At 34.7% G+C, this 19449-nt stretch overlaps 1 protein-coding gene across 1 annotated transcript in view; it reads right to left on the bottom strand.

Annotated features, from left to right (window-relative positions):
- Positions 1–354: 354 nt before the first annotated feature.
- LOC129218086 (uncharacterized) overlaps positions 355–19449 on the bottom strand; it is a 96844-nt gene continuing 77749 nt past the window's right edge. Inside the window, exons 4-7 of the mRNA XM_054852282.1 lie at positions 13727–13804; positions 13560–13649; positions 4122–4235; positions 355–1522 (exon numbers count right to left, since the gene is read on the bottom strand). Coding sequence (XP_054708257.1) covers positions 1424–1522; positions 4122–4235; positions 13560–13649; positions 13727–13804 — 381 coding nt within the window. The 3' untranslated portion in view covers positions 355–1423. The remainder of the gene's footprint in view (positions 1523–4121; positions 4236–13559; positions 13650–13726; positions 13805–19449) is intronic.

The raw sequence follows: 19449 nt of genomic DNA, 5'->3' as shown, positions 1-19449 counted from the left end.
ATCTATTCTTGTTACCCAGATCCGCTAGTAATCTTTTAATACTAACGCCATAACGTGTCTCATCGTGTAACTGTTCATCAATAACATATTAACACATGACGTTAGTTTTACTAAATGCTGTTATGCAACACTTGAAATTCAGAAGCGAGCGAGAAGACATTTTAGACTTTCTCAAAGAAATCGTCAAATATCGTCATCGTGTCGCATAAGGATAGTTTCTGAATCGCTGCTAGTTGGTGAAACCAGTAGTTGCAGACCTGTGTAGTTTTGTGGACAAGACATCGTTTGGTATTTTCATCTATACTGGGGTCATATGCAGTTATTAAGAGAAATTGCTAGTTGTCCATCATCAATATTTTTTATTTTTAAAGAACTAATAACATGTAATAACAGTGCAGGAATCCAGTGCCTGGCCAGCTCCTGGAAAGTGCGGGAATCGTGGTCCAGAAAACAAGAAACAGACTGATTTGCAACTTTTGGAGAAATTTTTGTATTTACGCGTTGGAGGTATGCAAAGGGTGCCGTTTAGTTTCGTTTCGTTTATTAAAAGAAATGCTTTGAGTTATTTAAGGGTTTGTAATATTTCAGTACGAACTTGAATTCTAAATAAAAATAAGATTGAAGGACAAATATTACTTTTCAAAAAAATAACTTCAATTGTTTTGGCAGTATGAATGTGTTCAACTTCTAAGTAATAGTTAAATGATGCTATTTGTTATTGTATTCTTAATTTCTTAACAACAATATATTTTTCCCGTCTGTTTTGAATTCATTTATGTGTGAATATTTTCCTTAACGGATGCATTTAATTTCAAAACTTTAGGGGAAAAAAACTGAAGTCTGTTCTCGGAAAAAGTCTTCTCTGAAAGAGGCCACAGCTTAAATAAATCATGCTAAGGCAGCAAGTGATTTTTCCTTTTTTATTCCGAGTTCATTTATGGTAAAGAAATATTAAGTCTGTTCTGAAAAGGGGTCTGTTTTCAGAAGACAATCACATCTAAGAAAAGTATTCACATTGTGTAATAACAAGATGTAGATCTTCCCATCAGATAACATGATAAAAATCTAGCTCATTATGATTAATATTTTAAGCACACTCAAAATTTACAGAGCAAGGTAAGACGGATTTAACTTAACAAATATATTAAAGAGAATGGAATTGCATCGCTAGCATTTCTTTCCATTGTAGCTTCTTCAAATCAGTATATCTAAATTTCACTCGGATACGATAAGTTTTACTTCTGATTAGCACAACTCAGAGGTTTGTATTTCTCCAACGCATCTTATAAGTTATCGAACTTCATGAGACATTCATCTTCAACAGTCCTATCTGGAAAACATTGTTTATCTCTAGATGTGCGTTTCTAGTTCATTTTATTTTGATGAGGTCACTGAAACGAGATTCCATACACTGCAGAAAGTCCTAGCAACCGCATCGGTAGGATCCTGATGTCACTTGTTTGCTTTGATTAAGATCAGCTTTTTCCCACTGAAGTCTTTCCATTTCATCAAATTTAGTTGCCTGTAAGAAACTTTTTGTTTTCACATGATCATATTCAAGCAAACTAAACACATGCTAATCTGAACTGCCAATATGTTACAAGTATAAAGAAAAAATAGTTTATACATGGAAGTGAGGGCAAGTTGTATGTTTAGCTAAAATATGCATGTATTTCAGATTTCAAATACTCATCCCATATCAACTATGCGTTGGAAATGGTTTTCATTGCATATTCCGAGCAACGTGATCCATTTTCCAATTGTTTGTATTGTATAGAATTAATAGTATATAAAGTATTCATCTAGTATCGTAGAAATAACTAAAAATTATTTTTTAAACGTGATACACGAGTTATCATACACATTCTGACAGTTATGAAGTACATGCGTTAAAACTGCTGCACACAATGGTGTGGTTTTCTTGTGCCATGGATAGTGAGAAGTGGTTGAATTTTTGAACTCAGACATGTAATTGTGGAGGGATACTCATGGTGTCCGAAAAGTCCTTTGGAAATTCATAGAAAAACAAAAAATTCTGGTATGAATATGTGGTTTGCGCCATAATACTTCGTAGGTTCAAAAAGCTTTAGGTAAAACAGTGGGGAAACAAAGGAAATAAAAGTAAACAATGTATTTGAAAGCTTACTGTTATGGCTATATCGTCACAGTAAGAAAAACAAACGTCGTGTGAGGTATTTAATCATTTTTTAATAAAGAGAAAGCAATACCTTTCATCAGCAGAGTTCAATGCTTGCACTTTGTGTCACCAAAACTGCCTTCAAAAAAGAAAAAGAAACTTCGCATTTTCTGAAAAACCTGCCCACACTTCCAAAGTGATAACCTACTAATAATAAAGCTGAAAGTCTGGATGTGACGCGTATAGCGCCTATACCGTTCGGCCGATTTTCATGAAATTTGGCTCATAATTAGTTTCTTCAGAGGTGTGCACCTCGAAGGGATTTTTTGAAAATTCGATTTTATTCTTTTTCTATTGCAATTTTAAGAACATTTTACCGAGCAAATCATCATAACGTGGACGAACAAATTACCATAACATGGACGACCAGCAAATTACCATAACGTGGAAGAGCAAACTACCATATGCGATCATGGGCGAGCAAATGAACGTAGCAAACTGGAGAGAAATTTATCATCCATTATTTGTAAATATACAGGCGAATCAAATTACATATTAATTTTCTACTACGAGCAAAGCCATGCGGGTACCACTAGTTCATTCATGAAAGAGAAAATTGAAAGTGAACAAAAAGCTTACGAAACCAGCGCACTAAATGGGCATGATATTGATTCCCTAAAATACTGGGGATCAAAGATTCATGTGTACCTATTGCTTAGTAAAATTACACCTTTGCGCATCATTTGCTCCAGTTGAGCGTTTTTTCGGCACTGCTGGAAAATTTTACACTTCTCAGAGAATGAAACCTGACAGTTTTGAAGCATTTGGTGCTATTGAAATGCAATAAAAGATTATTTTAAATGCAGTATTTATTTTTGAATATTTATTTTCACATCATTTATTTATACTATCTGAATGTATTTTAATACTATGCATGTTTTACAAATCCTGCATAAAAAAAACAGTTTTTTTTCTCAATTATTGGGCTGAATTAAATAGTATTATATTAAGTTGTGAATAAAATATAGAAATATAGCTCGTAAATTTTTGAAACCGTAAACTCTAAAATTTTGGTTGTATGCAAAATAACAATGAATATTTAAATCATGTACAATATGTGAAATACACCTCCAGCTCAGTCATTTCCAGCCGAGGACTGCAGTTTCGTGCTTATTAGCACTCATCAGCCCGGCATAGGAAAATGACCGAGCTGGAGATGGAAAACCTCTTAAGGAATCCAAGAGTGCGAAACAAACTGGTAGCTAATATAGAATTAACAGCCCCCAGACGAGTGACCGAAGCAATGGTTCGGTTCAACTCGAAGATTGAACGCAAGGCAGGGTATATTCAGTAAATTACCGCCCATTAGCCAGGGCTAAAGCAGAAATACGTGAAATACACCGCCAGCTCAGTCATTTCCAGCCGAGGACTACAGTTTCGTGCTTATTAGCACTCATCAGCCCGGCATAGGAAAGTGACCGAGCTGGAGATGGAAAACCTCTTAAGGAAGCCAAGAGTGCGAAACAAAGTTTTGCACAGTTTGTTTCGCTAATGGGCGGTAATTTACTGAACATGTACAATATGCATTATGATGGGGCGAGCCATTTATATATGGGATATTTAATTACCTATGCAGGATATATTAGCAAGATAGTCATGTAGTATTTAAATGCACAATCAAAAATCATAATTTTTAACTATGACGTAGTTACCGCAAACGAGCAATGAGAATAATATATATAGTTATGTGCGTGTGTTTTTATCCCATGAGTCTGTAATCGTAATCAAAATCGTAATCGGCACATCATACTTGTAATCGATTATTCTTTCGTAATTGACTCCAAGCCTGAATATATATATATATATATATATATATATAATTTGGGGACTAATTCTTTCAGAACAAGAATCTCTCAGAAACAATGTTAATTACTGAATTTATGTATGTTTGTGTGCGTGAGTGTGAATAATTAAAAATACTAACTCGTATTTCACGTTGCTCTCTAATTTTTCGAGCAAGCTCTATAAAGGCTTCGTGAATATTTTCATTATTTTTGCAGCTACATTCGAAAAAGGGGATTTCAAAGGTTTCAGCCATCTGAAAAGGAAAAACATGTGTTAGGCAAGAAATTTGTGCAAACGTTAAAAAAATATTTTAAAAAATAATTTAAAAAAAACCATATTTTTCGCTATTTATACTCTCGCAAGAGCTACTAAAATCATTTTCTATGCACTAAATTTTATGAGAATTATACTTTATTTTTTAAAGTGCTATCAATTTGTGCATAGTAACTATCGTTGAAATCTTTACTCATCGCGTAGGGAGAACTATATTTTGCACGTATTTATTTATATGCTCTGGTGTGAACTCAGAATCTGTGGGGAGAGCGATTGCACTGCGTGTATCAATGTAAACGTCTTCGAGATGCTGCTTCAGTCTGAAATGTCTATCGATCGATGACGGCATCTTTAGACGGCATCTGGACGATTTTAGCTGAGGTAGAGTCATTGGAAAGGTTGCTTTTGATTCAAACATGACAAGTGTGGTTGCAAAGTTCGGGATTGCACATAGTGTTGTTTCACGAGTTAGGCGAAAATTTCAAACAGCAAGAACAGTTGTCAGACGGTGCAGCAGTGTATGTCCACAAGCAACCATGGCAGCAGGCGGTCAATATATCACCCTAAAGGCAAGAAGAAACAGGCAGCAGAAAGTGGGAGCAATAGCAAAACATATGCAGTAGACTATTCTGCCGTGGGCAGGTGAACGACAGTATCTGCAGAAATGAATTTTTAAGATATTTAAAGCAATGTGTGTTGGATACAATGCTAACAATATGGAAATGTTGGAATTAGACTTTTTTCGAGCTTTTTTTTCAGCAGAAACCAAATGAGCAAGCTTGTACAATAACGATAACGTACAATAGATGACAAAATTGCAAAAACATGAAAAATTTACAGCTACTGCCCTTTTCCTGCCCCTGACAGCATTGTGCAACCAATATCGCGTCTTACCGTGACAACGGGACAGCAGAGTATTGCTCTGTTTGCCTAATGACTTGTACGGACTGAACCTTTAACCCCTGTTTATATCGTAGAAGGCGTGTTATGTGGTACCGGAAACAACCGAACTGGACAGATAATTCACGAGGTCTAGTTATCTTTGTGGACGAGAGTAGATATACTCTAAGTGACAATAATGGAAGCATAAACATCTGAAGAGAGTATATAACACGCAATAAATCCTCCAACACCATCATAAGGACCGTTTTAACGGTCGCGGAGTTCTCGCTTGGAGAGGTATAACGATTGGTGTCCATACAGTCCTTCATATTTTTAAAGGAGGTTCAATCACCGAGACTCGCTTTTACATGTATAACGAGGTTTTCCTTCCGTAAGTGCACCTTTTTAAAAGTGTCATGGGTCTTGAGTTCTTTTCACTGGACGAAAAAACGGAGCTGTTGTTAAGTGAGAATACTAAATGCATAGATAGGCCGAATTCAAATTTCCAATAATCAAATTTGGTTTCCCAATCCAAATCATATCGAGCATGTATAGAAAAATTCTAGGGAGAAGTTTGACAGCATGTAATTTATTATTAGTAATAAATCAAAAGCTGTGTTTGGTGCTACAGGAGGGATAAGCAGTAATGCATCAGCAACATATTGGCCATATTCAGTACCAACAGACGATGAGAAACCTGCAGAGCAGTAATAGACTAAGAGCTGGCTACACAAAAAAAAACTCATAATGTACATTAAAAATTTCTGTATGGAACAAAAGTACATACATAGCCAAGCATTTATTGCTTGGTCTGCCATAGGGCGGGTAAGGGACCGGGCGGGTTGGCAGGGGATCAAAGATCACCAATTTTTAGCAGGAAAACTGCAGATTTCTGCATGAAAACTGCAGTTTTTCTGAAGGTAAAGTCTCAAATCTTTAAAATATTTGCACAATTCTTCAAAATTTCTGCAGGTGAACCTCTGCAGATTTTGTGAGGAAAACGCAGCACATTTGGCTATTCCCGTTTAAAATTAGGCATTTTTGGGCAAAACAAAATGTGGTACTGATTTGATTACTCTAGTTACATTGATGTGTTTAGATACATGTATTTTAGTTACGGTTATGTTACGAGATTACGTATATGGGCGTGTACGTAGTACACGTATATGGCAGGGTTTCTCCCTGTTTTTCAGAACAAGGGGTGATCTGTATGAGGTGGGTGGGGTCAGATTGCACATTGCACTCTTAAAATTTGGGGGGGGGGGGATTTTGAACCGCAAAGAGCGCCACTGATTAAGCTATGGATTTTAGAAAAAAAAAAGACTGGAATGATTTTGGAGATGGCAGACGGCTAATCTCTTTTGCGAGTAGTAATAATTGGACACTTTATCCAGAGGTCCCCCCCCCAATCGCGCCCACCCCAAAATGTTGTATAGCAACCCCCTCCCTCCCTCTTCCCTTCCTCAAAAAAGAAAGACCGTCTAGAAGAGTGACTAAAAGTACGTTAAAAAATCAGATTCAAAAAATAAAAAGAGCGCATTCTGCGTCATAAACCCCTCCCTCTCTTCCCCGTCTTCTTCGCCATTTTTGGGCATTAATGCTTTTTAGCCCTTATTATTGAAATAACGTGCTCGAATGTTTTTCGAGATGGCCGATGGCTGCTGATCTCTACTACATGTCTTAATATTCAGAAATTGTAAGAAAGGGTACTCCCACCAGAATATGGAGACCCTCCCCCAAATTTTACAGCGCCCCTCCCCCCAAATAAGGAAACCTTTGAAAAATGAGAGTAAATCCACGTTTGAGAACCACCATGAAACTTTTCAACTGCGCATTCTGCGTCATAAACACCCCCCCCCCCGTCCTTCTCCGTCTTCGCCTCCATTTTTGGGTACAAATGCTCTTTAACCTTTATTATTGAAATAACGTGCTCGAACGTTTTTCCAGATGGTCGATGGCTGATCTCTACTAGGTGTTTTAATATTCAGAAGCTTAAGGAAAGAATACTCCCCCCCCCCAAATTTTCCAGCGAGTCTCCATTTTCTGAGGGACGGGAGAACCCCTTTCCTAATGTTTGTGAATATTAAGACACGTAGTAGAGATTAGCCATCGGCCATCTCGAAAAACATTCGAGCGCGTCATTACAATTATAATGGCTAAACCGCATTAGGGCCCAAAAATGGTGGCGAAGACGGGGAAGGGGGGGGGGTCGTCATGACGCAGAATGTGCAGTTAAGAAGTTTCATGGCGGTTCTCCAAAGTGGATTTACTCTCACTTTTTCTGGGGTTTCCTTTTTTAGGGAAGGGTTGCGTTTTAAAATTTAGGGGGGGGGGAGGGGGCACCATTTTCTGGAGGGAGGGAGAACCCCTTCCTAAAGTTTCTGAATATTAAGACACGTAGTAGGGATCAGCCATCTGCCATCTCGAAAAACATTTGATCACGTAATTTCAATAATAAGGACTGAAGAGCATTAGTGCTCAAAAATGGCGGCGAAGGGAGGGAGGGGGGGAGATTTATGACGCAGAATGTGCTGTTAAAAAATTTAATGGCTGTTCTCGAACGTGGATTTACTGTCATTTTTCAGATGTTTCCTTATTTTAATGGGGGGGGGGGGGCGCTGCAAAATTTGGGGGAAGTCACCATTTTCTGGTAGGGGGATAAGTTTCTGAAAAAAAGATTCTGAATATTAAGACACGTAGTAGAAATCAGCCATCGACATCTCGAAAAAGATTCGAGCACGTTATTTTAATAATAATGGCTAAAGAGCATTAGTGGCCAAAAATGGCGGTGAAGACGGAGAAGAGGAGGGGGGGGGGAACGACGCAGAATGCGCTGTTTTTATTTTTGAATCCAATTTTTAAACGTGCTTTTAGTCTCTTGGAGTTTTTCTTTTTTGAAGAAGGGAACGGGGAGGGGGGGTTGCTATGCAACATTGGGGGGGGGGGTGCGCCATTCGGGGGGGGGGGACGGGAGAAACCTCTGGCTAACTTGTCCAATTATTACTACGCGCAAAAGAGATTAGCCATCTGCCATCTCCAAAATCATTCCAGCCTTTTTTTCTAAAATCCATAGCTTAATCAGTGGCGCTATTTGCGGTACAAAATCAGACCCCCCCCCCCAAGTTTAAGAGAGCAATGTGCAATCTGTTCCCCCCTCATGCAGATCATCCCTTGTTCTGAAAAAACAGGAAGAAACCCTGCCATACGTGTGCTACGTACACGCCCACAAACGTAATCTCATGACATAACTGTAACTAAAATACATGTATTTAAACACATCAGTGTAACTAGTGTAATCAAATCAGTACCACATTTTGCTTTACGCGAAAATGCCTAATTTTAAACGAGAATAGCCAAATGTGCTACGTTTTCCTCACAAAATCTGCAGAAGTTCACCTGCAAAATTTTTGAAGAATTGTACAGATATTTTAAAGATTTGAGGCTTTAACTTCTGAAAAACTGCAGTTTTCATGCAGAAATCTGCAGTTTTTCTGCTGGAAATTGGTGATCTTTGATCCCCCGCCAACCCGCTCGGTCCCATCGCCCTGGCAGACCAAGCGATAAATGCTTGGCTATGTATGTACTTTTATTCCGTTAACGAAATTTTTAATGTTCCTTATGAGTACTTTTTTTGTGTAGCCTACTTGGTCTTTAAGGAGAGTTATCCTCTACTAAAGGCTGAATGTCTGTTGATGAACATCAGGTACAAGAAGGTTTTGACTTTACATCGCATTTTTCTCTGTACTACTTTTTCAATGAAGTTTATTTTTACACTTTTGATTTCTGTTTTCAGGAAGTGCTGTTTGCATTACCCATGTTCTTACTTCTTGGCGATGTTATGGTATTATTTTTGTTGACTTGGAAAACTTTTGTGCAGCGTTATGTTCAGACAACCTATTACTCCTTAATTTCTGTACACCGCCGCCTATGTTAAATGTTTATTGTTTACTTATCGATAGTTACGTAAACTTAAAAACTTACCAATGCCTAATTTGCATTTTTAAATTAATATTAAAATTGTAACAGTTTCCGTAAAATTAACTTAATTTTAACTGAAGAAGCAGTTAGGTAACTATTTTAACGGATGTCTTTCTTAGCCGATTTGTAGCTTCCCAGGAGCATAGGTGGTAAAGCAAGTTGATGTCGCACCATGAGTCGCATGTTTAAACCCTACAGCACTGCGAAGCATGATGTTTATTTTAATATTGTTACATATAGATGCGTATGTTTCAAAACAATATAGTATAATTGAGCACTATAATTAGTAGCAGGGCTGCGGAGTCGGAGGAAAAATGATCGAGTCTGACTCCGATCTCCGACTCCTGGATTTTTAAACCTCTGTTTATTTCAAACTTTGAACAGAATTAAATATTAATGCCTTTTATGAAAGTTTCGCGTTGTATTTTATTACACACTTAAGGTGCATAACCTTAGAAATTCTATTTTGAAATTACACTTCCTATAGTTGCGATTTTTAAAGTGAGATTACTCAAAAATCTCACTTTACGAAAATGAAATTGAATGAATTTGAGCCCTTTTTAATGATAGAGATGTCTATCGAACCGCATGTTTCATATTTTGAAGGCTGGAACTGGAGAAAACATTTCTGCATCTTTCTTTAATAAATTTTCCATCTCCATTACCGATAATCGTAACTAGTGTAGTTATTTTCTTTTAAAGTGTAATGACGATGTGAAATGTCCTATCTAGTCTGAAATGGATCTATATGCATACACAGCAGTTTTCGTGCAGTATAGAGCTAGTAATAGATGTGACATGGAAAATATGAGGACAAGACAAGCATTTAAACTAAATTTTTAATTTGTTTATATAAAATTGAAAATTGCAACAGGCTGAAAAAAAACGAGGATTATATTTTTTAGGCAAAATAAGAGAAGTCTTTAAATTTACGTATTAAGGGAGAAGTGAGTACAGTGATTCAGAGAGAATAGTGAAATAAAAACAGTTTATTTTCTGTTTGGATATTTCCAGCCTGGTAAAACTTTTGAAAAGACAATTCGACATACTGTGAACAATACAGAGAATACTAAAGAGAAAAAGGTTGATTTCAAGTATCATGTTAGAAAAGTAACTAAATCATAGTTTGAACACATAAAAGTAGATTATCTCCATGCCGCTATTAATCTTATATTAGCCCGTTAACTAACGTTCATTTTAGCGGGTAAATTAATGTTGTTTACTTTCTTTGTCTGAGAACGTCAGCTTTTGAGTTTCTATTTTGCAATAAGGGAACAGTGGGACAGGAACAGTGAGACACCATAAATTCGCTGCTCTCTGCTCCCATGGCACTTTCATATAAAAAATGAAGAATTTATACATTGAATTTAATTAAACTGCTACTATCCTGTTATACAAATAATAATAAAATACGTTTGGAAGCCGTGCACCAAAAAAAAAAAAAAAAAAAGGTGCACGCATAGTATAATGACTTTTATAGCTATATAACATAAATATTTACATTTCGTATATATTCAAGTTATTTTATTTTTTTAATTGTTTCATTACGTTGTGCTAAATGTAATAATATGTGTCTACATTTTAAAATTTCAATATGCCTAGAAAAAAGAAAGTCAGATAAGCTATTTTAGAGCTTTTCTGATACAGGCAGGAAGTGGCTCTATATGGGATAGACAAAGGCTCCAGTGAAATCATTTCATCCTTCTCAAATGATGTAACACAAGATCAAACTTCAAGTCAGTTTACTAATCTAGCATTTTTTTTAACTACTCTACATTTCAGTTCCAAATACGGCAAATGTCACTACTGAGTGTCAAGACTACATGAACTGTACCTTGCCGAAAGCAGTAGCTCATACCAGAACAAAACGACAACACTCATTCATATTTTTCCAGGTAAATTTAGATTCTTTCAAAATTTGCTTATTCAAAAAATGTGTCCCATTGTTCCCACTTACTAGCAGAACAGTAAGACAAAATTGCATTTCGTTTATGCTTTTTTTTTCTCGTTTGGGTAAATTCGTAGTTTTTTCTAGATCTGCTTTTATAATAACTATTACAGTAACGAATATAATACCATTTGAAATAAACTGATTTCTGTCTTTCTTTATAACAAAAAAACGTAATTGAATTTTCGTTTCTCACTTTACCCTTTTCCCCCCTACTATATTATAAAGATCATGTTTACAAATGACCGCATTCAACAATGACGCACTGTATCTAATTGAAGGATCGCTTACATTTTATTTTTGTATTACTGGGTGCGACACTGTAAAAAAATTGTGTAAGGTTACACGGATTAATGGGCGTAACGTTACACGAATTCTAAAACTCAAATTGTTAGATGAATCTTGGATCCCACTCAGGTGTCCTGGAGGTCATTTTCCCTTTTAGTGCTATAAAAATGTCTTGCTTGTACATTAAAACTAATTTCGAACTGGTGTAAAGTTCATTCACTGTTAAAATTACAGATTGCATTCGGCACCTTTCAGGGGTGCCCACCAGCGGCACCCAATACGGAGCCGAAATGGCACCTCTAACTCGAGTGAAAAACAGGCACCTTTTAAAAAAAAGGCAGCCGGGGTGAAAAGAATGAACCTTCGGAGAGAGAAATGGCACCCTTACTGTAGATCCTCCTCCCCCCTCCCCCGTATTGTGTGCGTTTTTGAGTACAGTTGTGTAACTCTATTTTTTTAAATTTTTTTTAATAGTTTTGTTTTGATTCATGATATTTTATGTTTTGGACATTTTTCACATTGCATGAATTCAGTACTGGAAATGATTCAAACTTGTAATTTCATCATTTGATCATATTTCAGAGTTTTCAACATAGTTAAGAAGTGCTTTAATTCATTTGATCGTGCTCTAACTCAATGTTTCTCAACTTCTTTTGACCCACAGGTCGGTAAAAGCAAAATGAAAAACATTGCGGACCTGTGAAATTTTTATCCTTTTCTTAAAAATAAGTAAAATAGATAAAAATAACTGTAATAACTCTCGGGCCGTTAAAAACTTGTGAAAAAATTCTGCGTACTGATGAGTTTTTTTTACAAAGTAATATTAAAAATGAATAAAACAATAAATATCTACCCACCTTACTTGGTATCAAAGAATTGTCACAAATATATTTAAAGTTAAAGACGAGTAATTATTTCAATAATCATAGTTAAGTTAATGATCATTTGTGAGAAATAACCGCATCGAAAGTAAAGTGTAGAGGTACTTATGGATTATTTACATGAAGAGCCAAAAATATTCTCTGATATTAAAGTTACAGAAAAACAAAATCGTTTCTCGAACGTTCAAAATTTCAATCAAGAGTATCAATGAAATAAAATGCACATACGAAATTTTTCGGCAGTTTAAAAACTTAAAGAAACTCCTAACGCTATCGAAATATTAACCGCTAAATGGAAATGATTCAAACACTTGAATGAAAAAGCAAAAAAAAAAAAAAAAAAAAAAAAGAAAAAAAAAATAACTAGACGGAGAAAGATTTCTTTTTTATTTTTTGCGCTTGCTATTTTGTAGTAACCTACGAAGACAAGAATCATTTTTATTTAGGTTCTCACTTGTTGATTATTGATAATCTTATTGCGGTTATTATTTTGGTGATTAAATGTTGCTGATCGAATAATCAAGAAAATAATGATAGATATATTTAGTAGCGTTTTGAATGATGGAAATTTCACAACAGTAACGGTAAACTAAAACTAAACAACTAACGGTACTACGGTTCCGTAACGGACTAACGGCAACTGAAAAGCAGTGAACGTACTTTTAACTATGCTTGAAAGCCCTAAAAGCTACAAAGTGATCAAAAGCTGTACTTGTTATTTTAAACAATTACCCTAGAAAAGTTGAGATTGAATCCAATAGTGTGCTTCATTTATTGTGAAAGACATAGAGGGCCACGCATAGATGCAACCTATCATTCGTCCGTCATATTGAAGTGGTTGAATCGTGAATGTATGCGGGAAGCGCATGCGCCAGCGAGCCATTTAGCGGTTGCTTGCTGTTTAGGCACCCCTGCTCTATTTCCTGGCCAGCATGGCACTCTTGGGCACCATGCTTTCAACTTAGGGGGAATATATTCACTCGTCTGGAACCCCTGGTTATAACAGTGTTGGGATGTATTAGTAGTAAGAAAGTATGAACTTGATAAATATTGAATAAACAAATTATTGAAAGCTGTAAAGATGACAAAAAATAAAGGGCTTCTAGCATGAAAGGTCTCTTTTTTTTAAACTGTTATAACGAAATTCCAAGTATTGTAATCTACTAATTATCCTATCAATTTAGAACGAACAGAACGAAATTATTACTTGATCATTTAATATATCTGTATAACTTAAACCATCGAATAGTTAACTTGAAGTATAAGTCAACTTACACTTAAAAATGAGTAACCGTCCAAGAAAGTCAGATGAAAATTATTTACGTACCTTCTGACCTCGCTCGTAATCTACTACCCTCATATGAGTAGCATCAGATTTGTTGCCCACCAACACTTTGACGACATCTTGAGAGGCATTCTAAGAAAAGTAAGAAATATTTAACTAAGGGTAATGTAATTATGAGCTTGTACTAAAGAAAAAAAATTTAAAAATACCTCGTCGACGTTCCTAAACCAATATGTCAAATGGTTGAAAGAGTCCATGTTCGAGACATCATACATAACAAGAATGCCCTAAACAGAAAATATTTGCATCAATTTTCATGTTCGTAACATCATACATAACAAGGATGCCCTAAACAGAAATTATTTGCATCAAATTTCAAGGAAAAAATTTTCTCCGATGTAAATTTAAGGCAAATAATTCCTCTCAATGCCGAAAAGTAGAATAAATAACCTTAGTAACTCAAAACACACGAAAATTGCATTTTTATTGTTTTAATGTGGAATATTAACAATAAAATAAGTTAAAACTTAAATGAAACCTAATGTCTGTACCGCAGAGCCAGAAGGACGTAAGTCACATTACGGAAATTTTACAGGAGCGGAGAAAAACCTTTTTCTGGCGCATGTAAAGGATGGGATGCGTGCTCTTGTCACTTTGGTAAAAAAATTTAATTAATATTATTATTTTTTTTTAAAGAACTACATTCACATGGCTCGATGCGACTTCTACAAACAAAGCACTAATAAACCAAAAATCTCAACTTGCGGACTTACGCTAGTCTGGCTCAGAGGTACTGATATTAATTATGCAAAAAAAGACAAACACTCTCTGTTTGCAGGCCAAACATTTAAACATTTTGTTTTTCTTTTCTCCCATAACTTCAAAGGAGTCTGCAATCATTTAGAAATTTTTACATAACCTAAATAACTTAACTCGTTACAGTATTTTAGTAAATTTTTGTTAAATGCTCACGTCAGATAAGGATTTAAAAAAAAATATGATGAAAGCCAGTACATATTATTTATTGTGGGGAAGTGATAGGTATGTACGTGAACATTCAATTACTGTATATTTGCAGTATACATCACATTATTTTCTACTGTTTAGTGGAATCCTTTACGGGATAAAAGCGCTAGACCCGGTTATTGTAAACAACGCTGATTCAAAGTGAACAAAGATTGCTACTACTTTACGCCACGGTTTGGCTTTACACACTTCAATGCATTTTTTCACGTAAAATAAAATTATATATACTTTAACGGAAATTACAAAAACGACATTTTTTGAAGTTTTCTAAGTGATACCATTGAATGCTATTATAACTTATTTTCTCCTTTGGGAGGGCTTTAAAGTTATTTTTAAAGGGTTTCTCAATTTTGCATAATGCTTGAAAACCAAACACACATTTTTTTAAAACATTGTTCAGTACATTTTTTTAAATTTTATGTTAGCATAGTTCTGTGTAAAAAAAAAAAAAAAAATCAAAACGAGACACACTTAAAAAATATATATCATGTTCTCAAAAATTTGTTCTTTGTTGACGGCTTATTCACAACATTTAAAAAAAATTATCATAAAAAACACGCAGCAGAAAAAAAAGCTTTCAGTTTTATTCGTCTTCTTTCCCTCGAAATGGACATGATATAACTTTTAAACATGCTTTAACTATTCATATTTGCTTATTTCTTGAGCAGTAAACGTTTATTAATGTAATAAAATATAGTAGAAAGAAAACTACAAGATTTACGTGTCCTCTTTGTCATACAGTTTTTCATACATCATCTTAACTAAACATCTTATAAATTTCAAGCACTCTTAAACTATTCTTTTAAGATCCACGGAAGGAATTAACTTTCAGTCAAAGGTTAAAGAATGCTGTCGTTATTTTTTCTGTCTTGAAAAAAAAAAGTATACTTGTTCAAACAAGAGTATGTCTGTTTGAAATATCTTGAATGGAAGCAGAAATCTATTGCTGCGGTCTTAAGTCGCTTTTTGACCTTCTACGCAAAGTAAAGTCAACTAGTAATGGAAATACTTAAGGAAAAAGTGAGGATATGTGCGGCAAAGTGAAATAGTTAAGATAACTGAGCTTTTTCAAAATGAACAAGCTGAAAATTTGTTTTAAAAATTACAATACATAAAGAAAGAAGATTGTATTCCGTAATAAAACTTCCATTAAAGCATTATTCTTATTTTTTGGCAGTAAAACTGTTCCTTCCAAAAAAAAAGTGGAAATTTTTAATTTTTTTTCCTTGAGGTAAAGTGAGAAATGAAATATTTTTCGATTACAAAATTTTCTATTTGATTGTGAAAACAATTTTTGAACATATTAATGACTAAATATAGGGAAAAAATAGTTGAACAAATGAAGAGATAATGAAACAATAAACTAATATATAAATAAATAAATTGATTAATACATGAGGAGAAATAAATTAGTGAATAAAATAGTGAATGAATAAGAAAATAAGTGAATGAATACATTAATAAGTGACTTTTCAAATGAAGTAATGTCAATAAATTAGTCAGTAAACGAATACGTAAGTGATTTTGTAAATGAATGAGTGACTAAACGAAATAAACCGTTTCACTTTGCCCCATCACTTCGTCCCGCATGCACTTGGCTAATCGTGAAAAAGATTAAAAATACAAATAAACGAAATATTGACTAAATAAATATTGCACCCAGTATTAGATGCTCCTAATTAATAATTGAAATGTTAATAACAAGAACTTTATCATTTAATAATATTGAAAAAAAAATTGACTTTACAACAAATTATTACAATTTGAGTATCAATTTTTGAAAACTGCTTGCATTATCAAATGATATAATGTTCAGAGGTAATTTTTTCTTGGCCGGAATAGACTACATATATTACTGCATGGTTATAGTAATATTACTAGGTACGTGGCGCTAAAAGCGGAGCATATATTTCACCATTTCATATTGCCCCGCTATTTCTCCCTGCCCCACATTCCCCTACTATGTGAATTCTTTAGAAAAGTTAATGAATTGCATGAACGTGTAAATTTCAGTTTACTTTCTCGGAATAAGTTAATTCGTCTTTTAAAGATGTATATCTGAATAAGTTATGAAGTTTTGGCACATTATGCTTATGGTAATGTACGCAACTTAATGTATAATGTTTCAGAAGTATATAAAGTTGCACATTAAACTCTGCTTATGAAATTAAAATATGATCATGCTAACAGTAGTTAGAATTTCACAATTTTACTCCAAATGCGTGTAAAAATATTGAGCATTGTTTCAAATGAAAGAATATAATTTAAATATAAAATTGTTTAGCTAATGAAGTGCAAAAGAAAGTTGTCTTTTTTGATTTTTTATTTTCTCTTTTCTGCAATGTTGCTACGTAAGTTAAATATCACAGGAATAAAATGACATATTATACTTGAAATATGAAATAAGTTGATTATTTGCGTAATATTTAGTAGCATTAGAGCTAAATTTCAACGAATCTTGTGATGATTGTTGAATTTTTTTAGAAAGGTAAATGAGCATCAAATCACGTTCGACTACATAAACTGAAAATCTTGGAACCTGTTTTTTGATTTTAAAACTTTAGTAACTTAACTTCTTACCGAAAAAGAAATCGTTTAGACTACTTTGAGTATACAAACGATTTATTTTTAGTGAGAAAATAAGATTTTATGGCTACTCCGATGTTATTAAATACGCCTTAAAACACGTGATTTGCTGCAATTTTATGCTTTTAGTACACGTTTATTAACTTCAAAAAAAAAAAAAACGTACTAGTATTTTTGCAGCCTTCTTTAGGCACAGAAGTAATAATTCTTGAAAGAAAGAAATAAGAAAAATTCCTGAAACACTCCCTTCATGCTACATAAAACCTCATTTTTATTTATGTTTCCAGTACAAGGGATAATGTATGCAGGAGGATATACATACATAATATAGCTGAAAGATAAACGTTAAAAAAGCATTACGTTTCAGATAAGTCAGTTTCCATGGTTACAGTCCAATATTCTTTGAAACAGAAGTTAGGGCTTTACGTGATCGTCAGGAAGATGTTACGTACCAAAACACAGAACATTGCTTTGAATAAAGAAAATAAAGATACAAAAGCATGACCTACATGAATAAATCTAATCAATGCAGCAAATACTGGGATAAAAATTTCAACTTTTTAAGTCTCTGCTACCTTTAGATTATTTTTCATGTGGTGAAATTCCAAATATGTTCGAAGCATTTGTATGCTTTCATGTGATTCCTTAGAGTGTATTTATGAAAAATGGGTAAACTTGAGAGGAATTAATTTAAGAAACTTACCAAGAAAATGTTGTTGTTTTCCCCCATGAATACACTGTTAAAACAACAGGTTGCGTTTGGCACCTATCAGGGGCGAAACGCCTGTTCACCAGCGGCACCCGAAAAAGAGCCGAAATTGCACCTTTAGCAAGGGTGAAAAACTGGCTCCCTTCACCTAACGTGCACCGTAGGTGAAAGATGGTACCCTAGATGAGAAAAATGGCACTTTTATTGCTTCCTATAGAGATTCCCCCCCCCCCCCCCGTGTTGTGTGAGTTTTTGAATACAATTGTGTTTTATTTATTTTGATTCATATATATACGAAGGCATTTGATCGCATTTCAACTTTCGAACATAATTTAGAAGTGTTCATGACTTTAATTTGACTGTTCGTGCACTAACGTTCTTGCATTCACACTTGGACTGCTCAGTAATTAATATGTTGTTGACAACTTTTATTGCATGATCCGTACTGAAATTGAACAGGGAAGGTATTTATCAATCATTTGCCGGAACAACCAGAAATATTAGGTAACATTAGATTAGAATCATGGAAAAATAAAAGCGTTTCATTAACGCTTAAAATTTTAATCGAGCGTAACATATCAATACTTATTATAAGATTCAATGTTTGAGCATCCTTATGCGTACAATTGTGGTGCTTCTTGACTGTAGATAGATATGGAGTCAATGGACCCTGTTCACCTAACGTCACTGCGGGTATAAAACGTCGTTGTAGTGCATTGTGGGAACTGTAGCAGATGAAAATCCGGTACTACAGCGTATAACACTTGCTTTTATGCGGTTTATTAACTCTTCTTTCTATTCAAAAAAAACAGCATTTGGAAGTTTTTAACTAAGAAACGTTGTAAAAAAATGACGAACGATTAATTTAATATGAAATACTCTCTTTATAATCGTATTTTCATGGCTTTGAGCCTCTTTGGTTCCTTATCAGAATTATGGTGAAAACTCAAATTATCTTTTTACTTTTCCCTTTTCTCAGCATTTTTTTTTTTTGCAGTCATAAACCTGTATCAGCCCGAAGCATGTTCATGACGCGTTTAAAGTAAAGTAATCTTTAAACAAAAACGAGTGTTTTTAGCACTAATAATACTGCGTAGTTGGTCAAAATAAACTATCAACTATCAAAGGGACCTCTGGGCGCTCAAACTATGAAGGACTGCGTGCCAGGCGCCTTGCCTTCCGAAGACAACACAATAGGTGGTGCCATCTATGGACAGTTCAAGAATTTAAAACCAGGCCATTAGCCGAATTTGGGCAAAATACCCGTAGACCGACAGCTGAAGGGACCGTTGCCAAACCGTGAATAGGGTTCATAAAAAATCACAATTAAGAAGTAAAATACGCTACTTCACCATAGCAGAGATAGGGAAAAGCGGCGTTTAGCCTAAGATGACAAGTTACTTTTTGTTGAAAGGTTGTGTAAAGCAGAGATTCAGACAGCTGAACATATACAAACACGTTTAATACGAAACATGGGGACACACATACAACAAGACATAGAGAAATGTAGTGAAGCCCTGATAAACAAGACTGCGGCTCTTTAAATAGAATAGAGGGCAGATTTTCAGTATCCAATGATGTTTCTCAAATAGCAATAAGCTTCCCATATAG

The sequence above is a fragment of the Uloborus diversus genome, chromosome 3 (genome assembly GCF_026930045.1).
Source record: "Uloborus diversus isolate 005 chromosome 3, Udiv.v.3.1, whole genome shotgun sequence".
NCBI lineage: Eukaryota > Metazoa > Arthropoda > Arachnida > Araneae > Uloboridae > Uloborus > Uloborus diversus.
The sequence above is the reverse complement of the archived record's forward strand: the minus strand, read 5'-3'. Positions and strand labels throughout refer to the sequence as shown.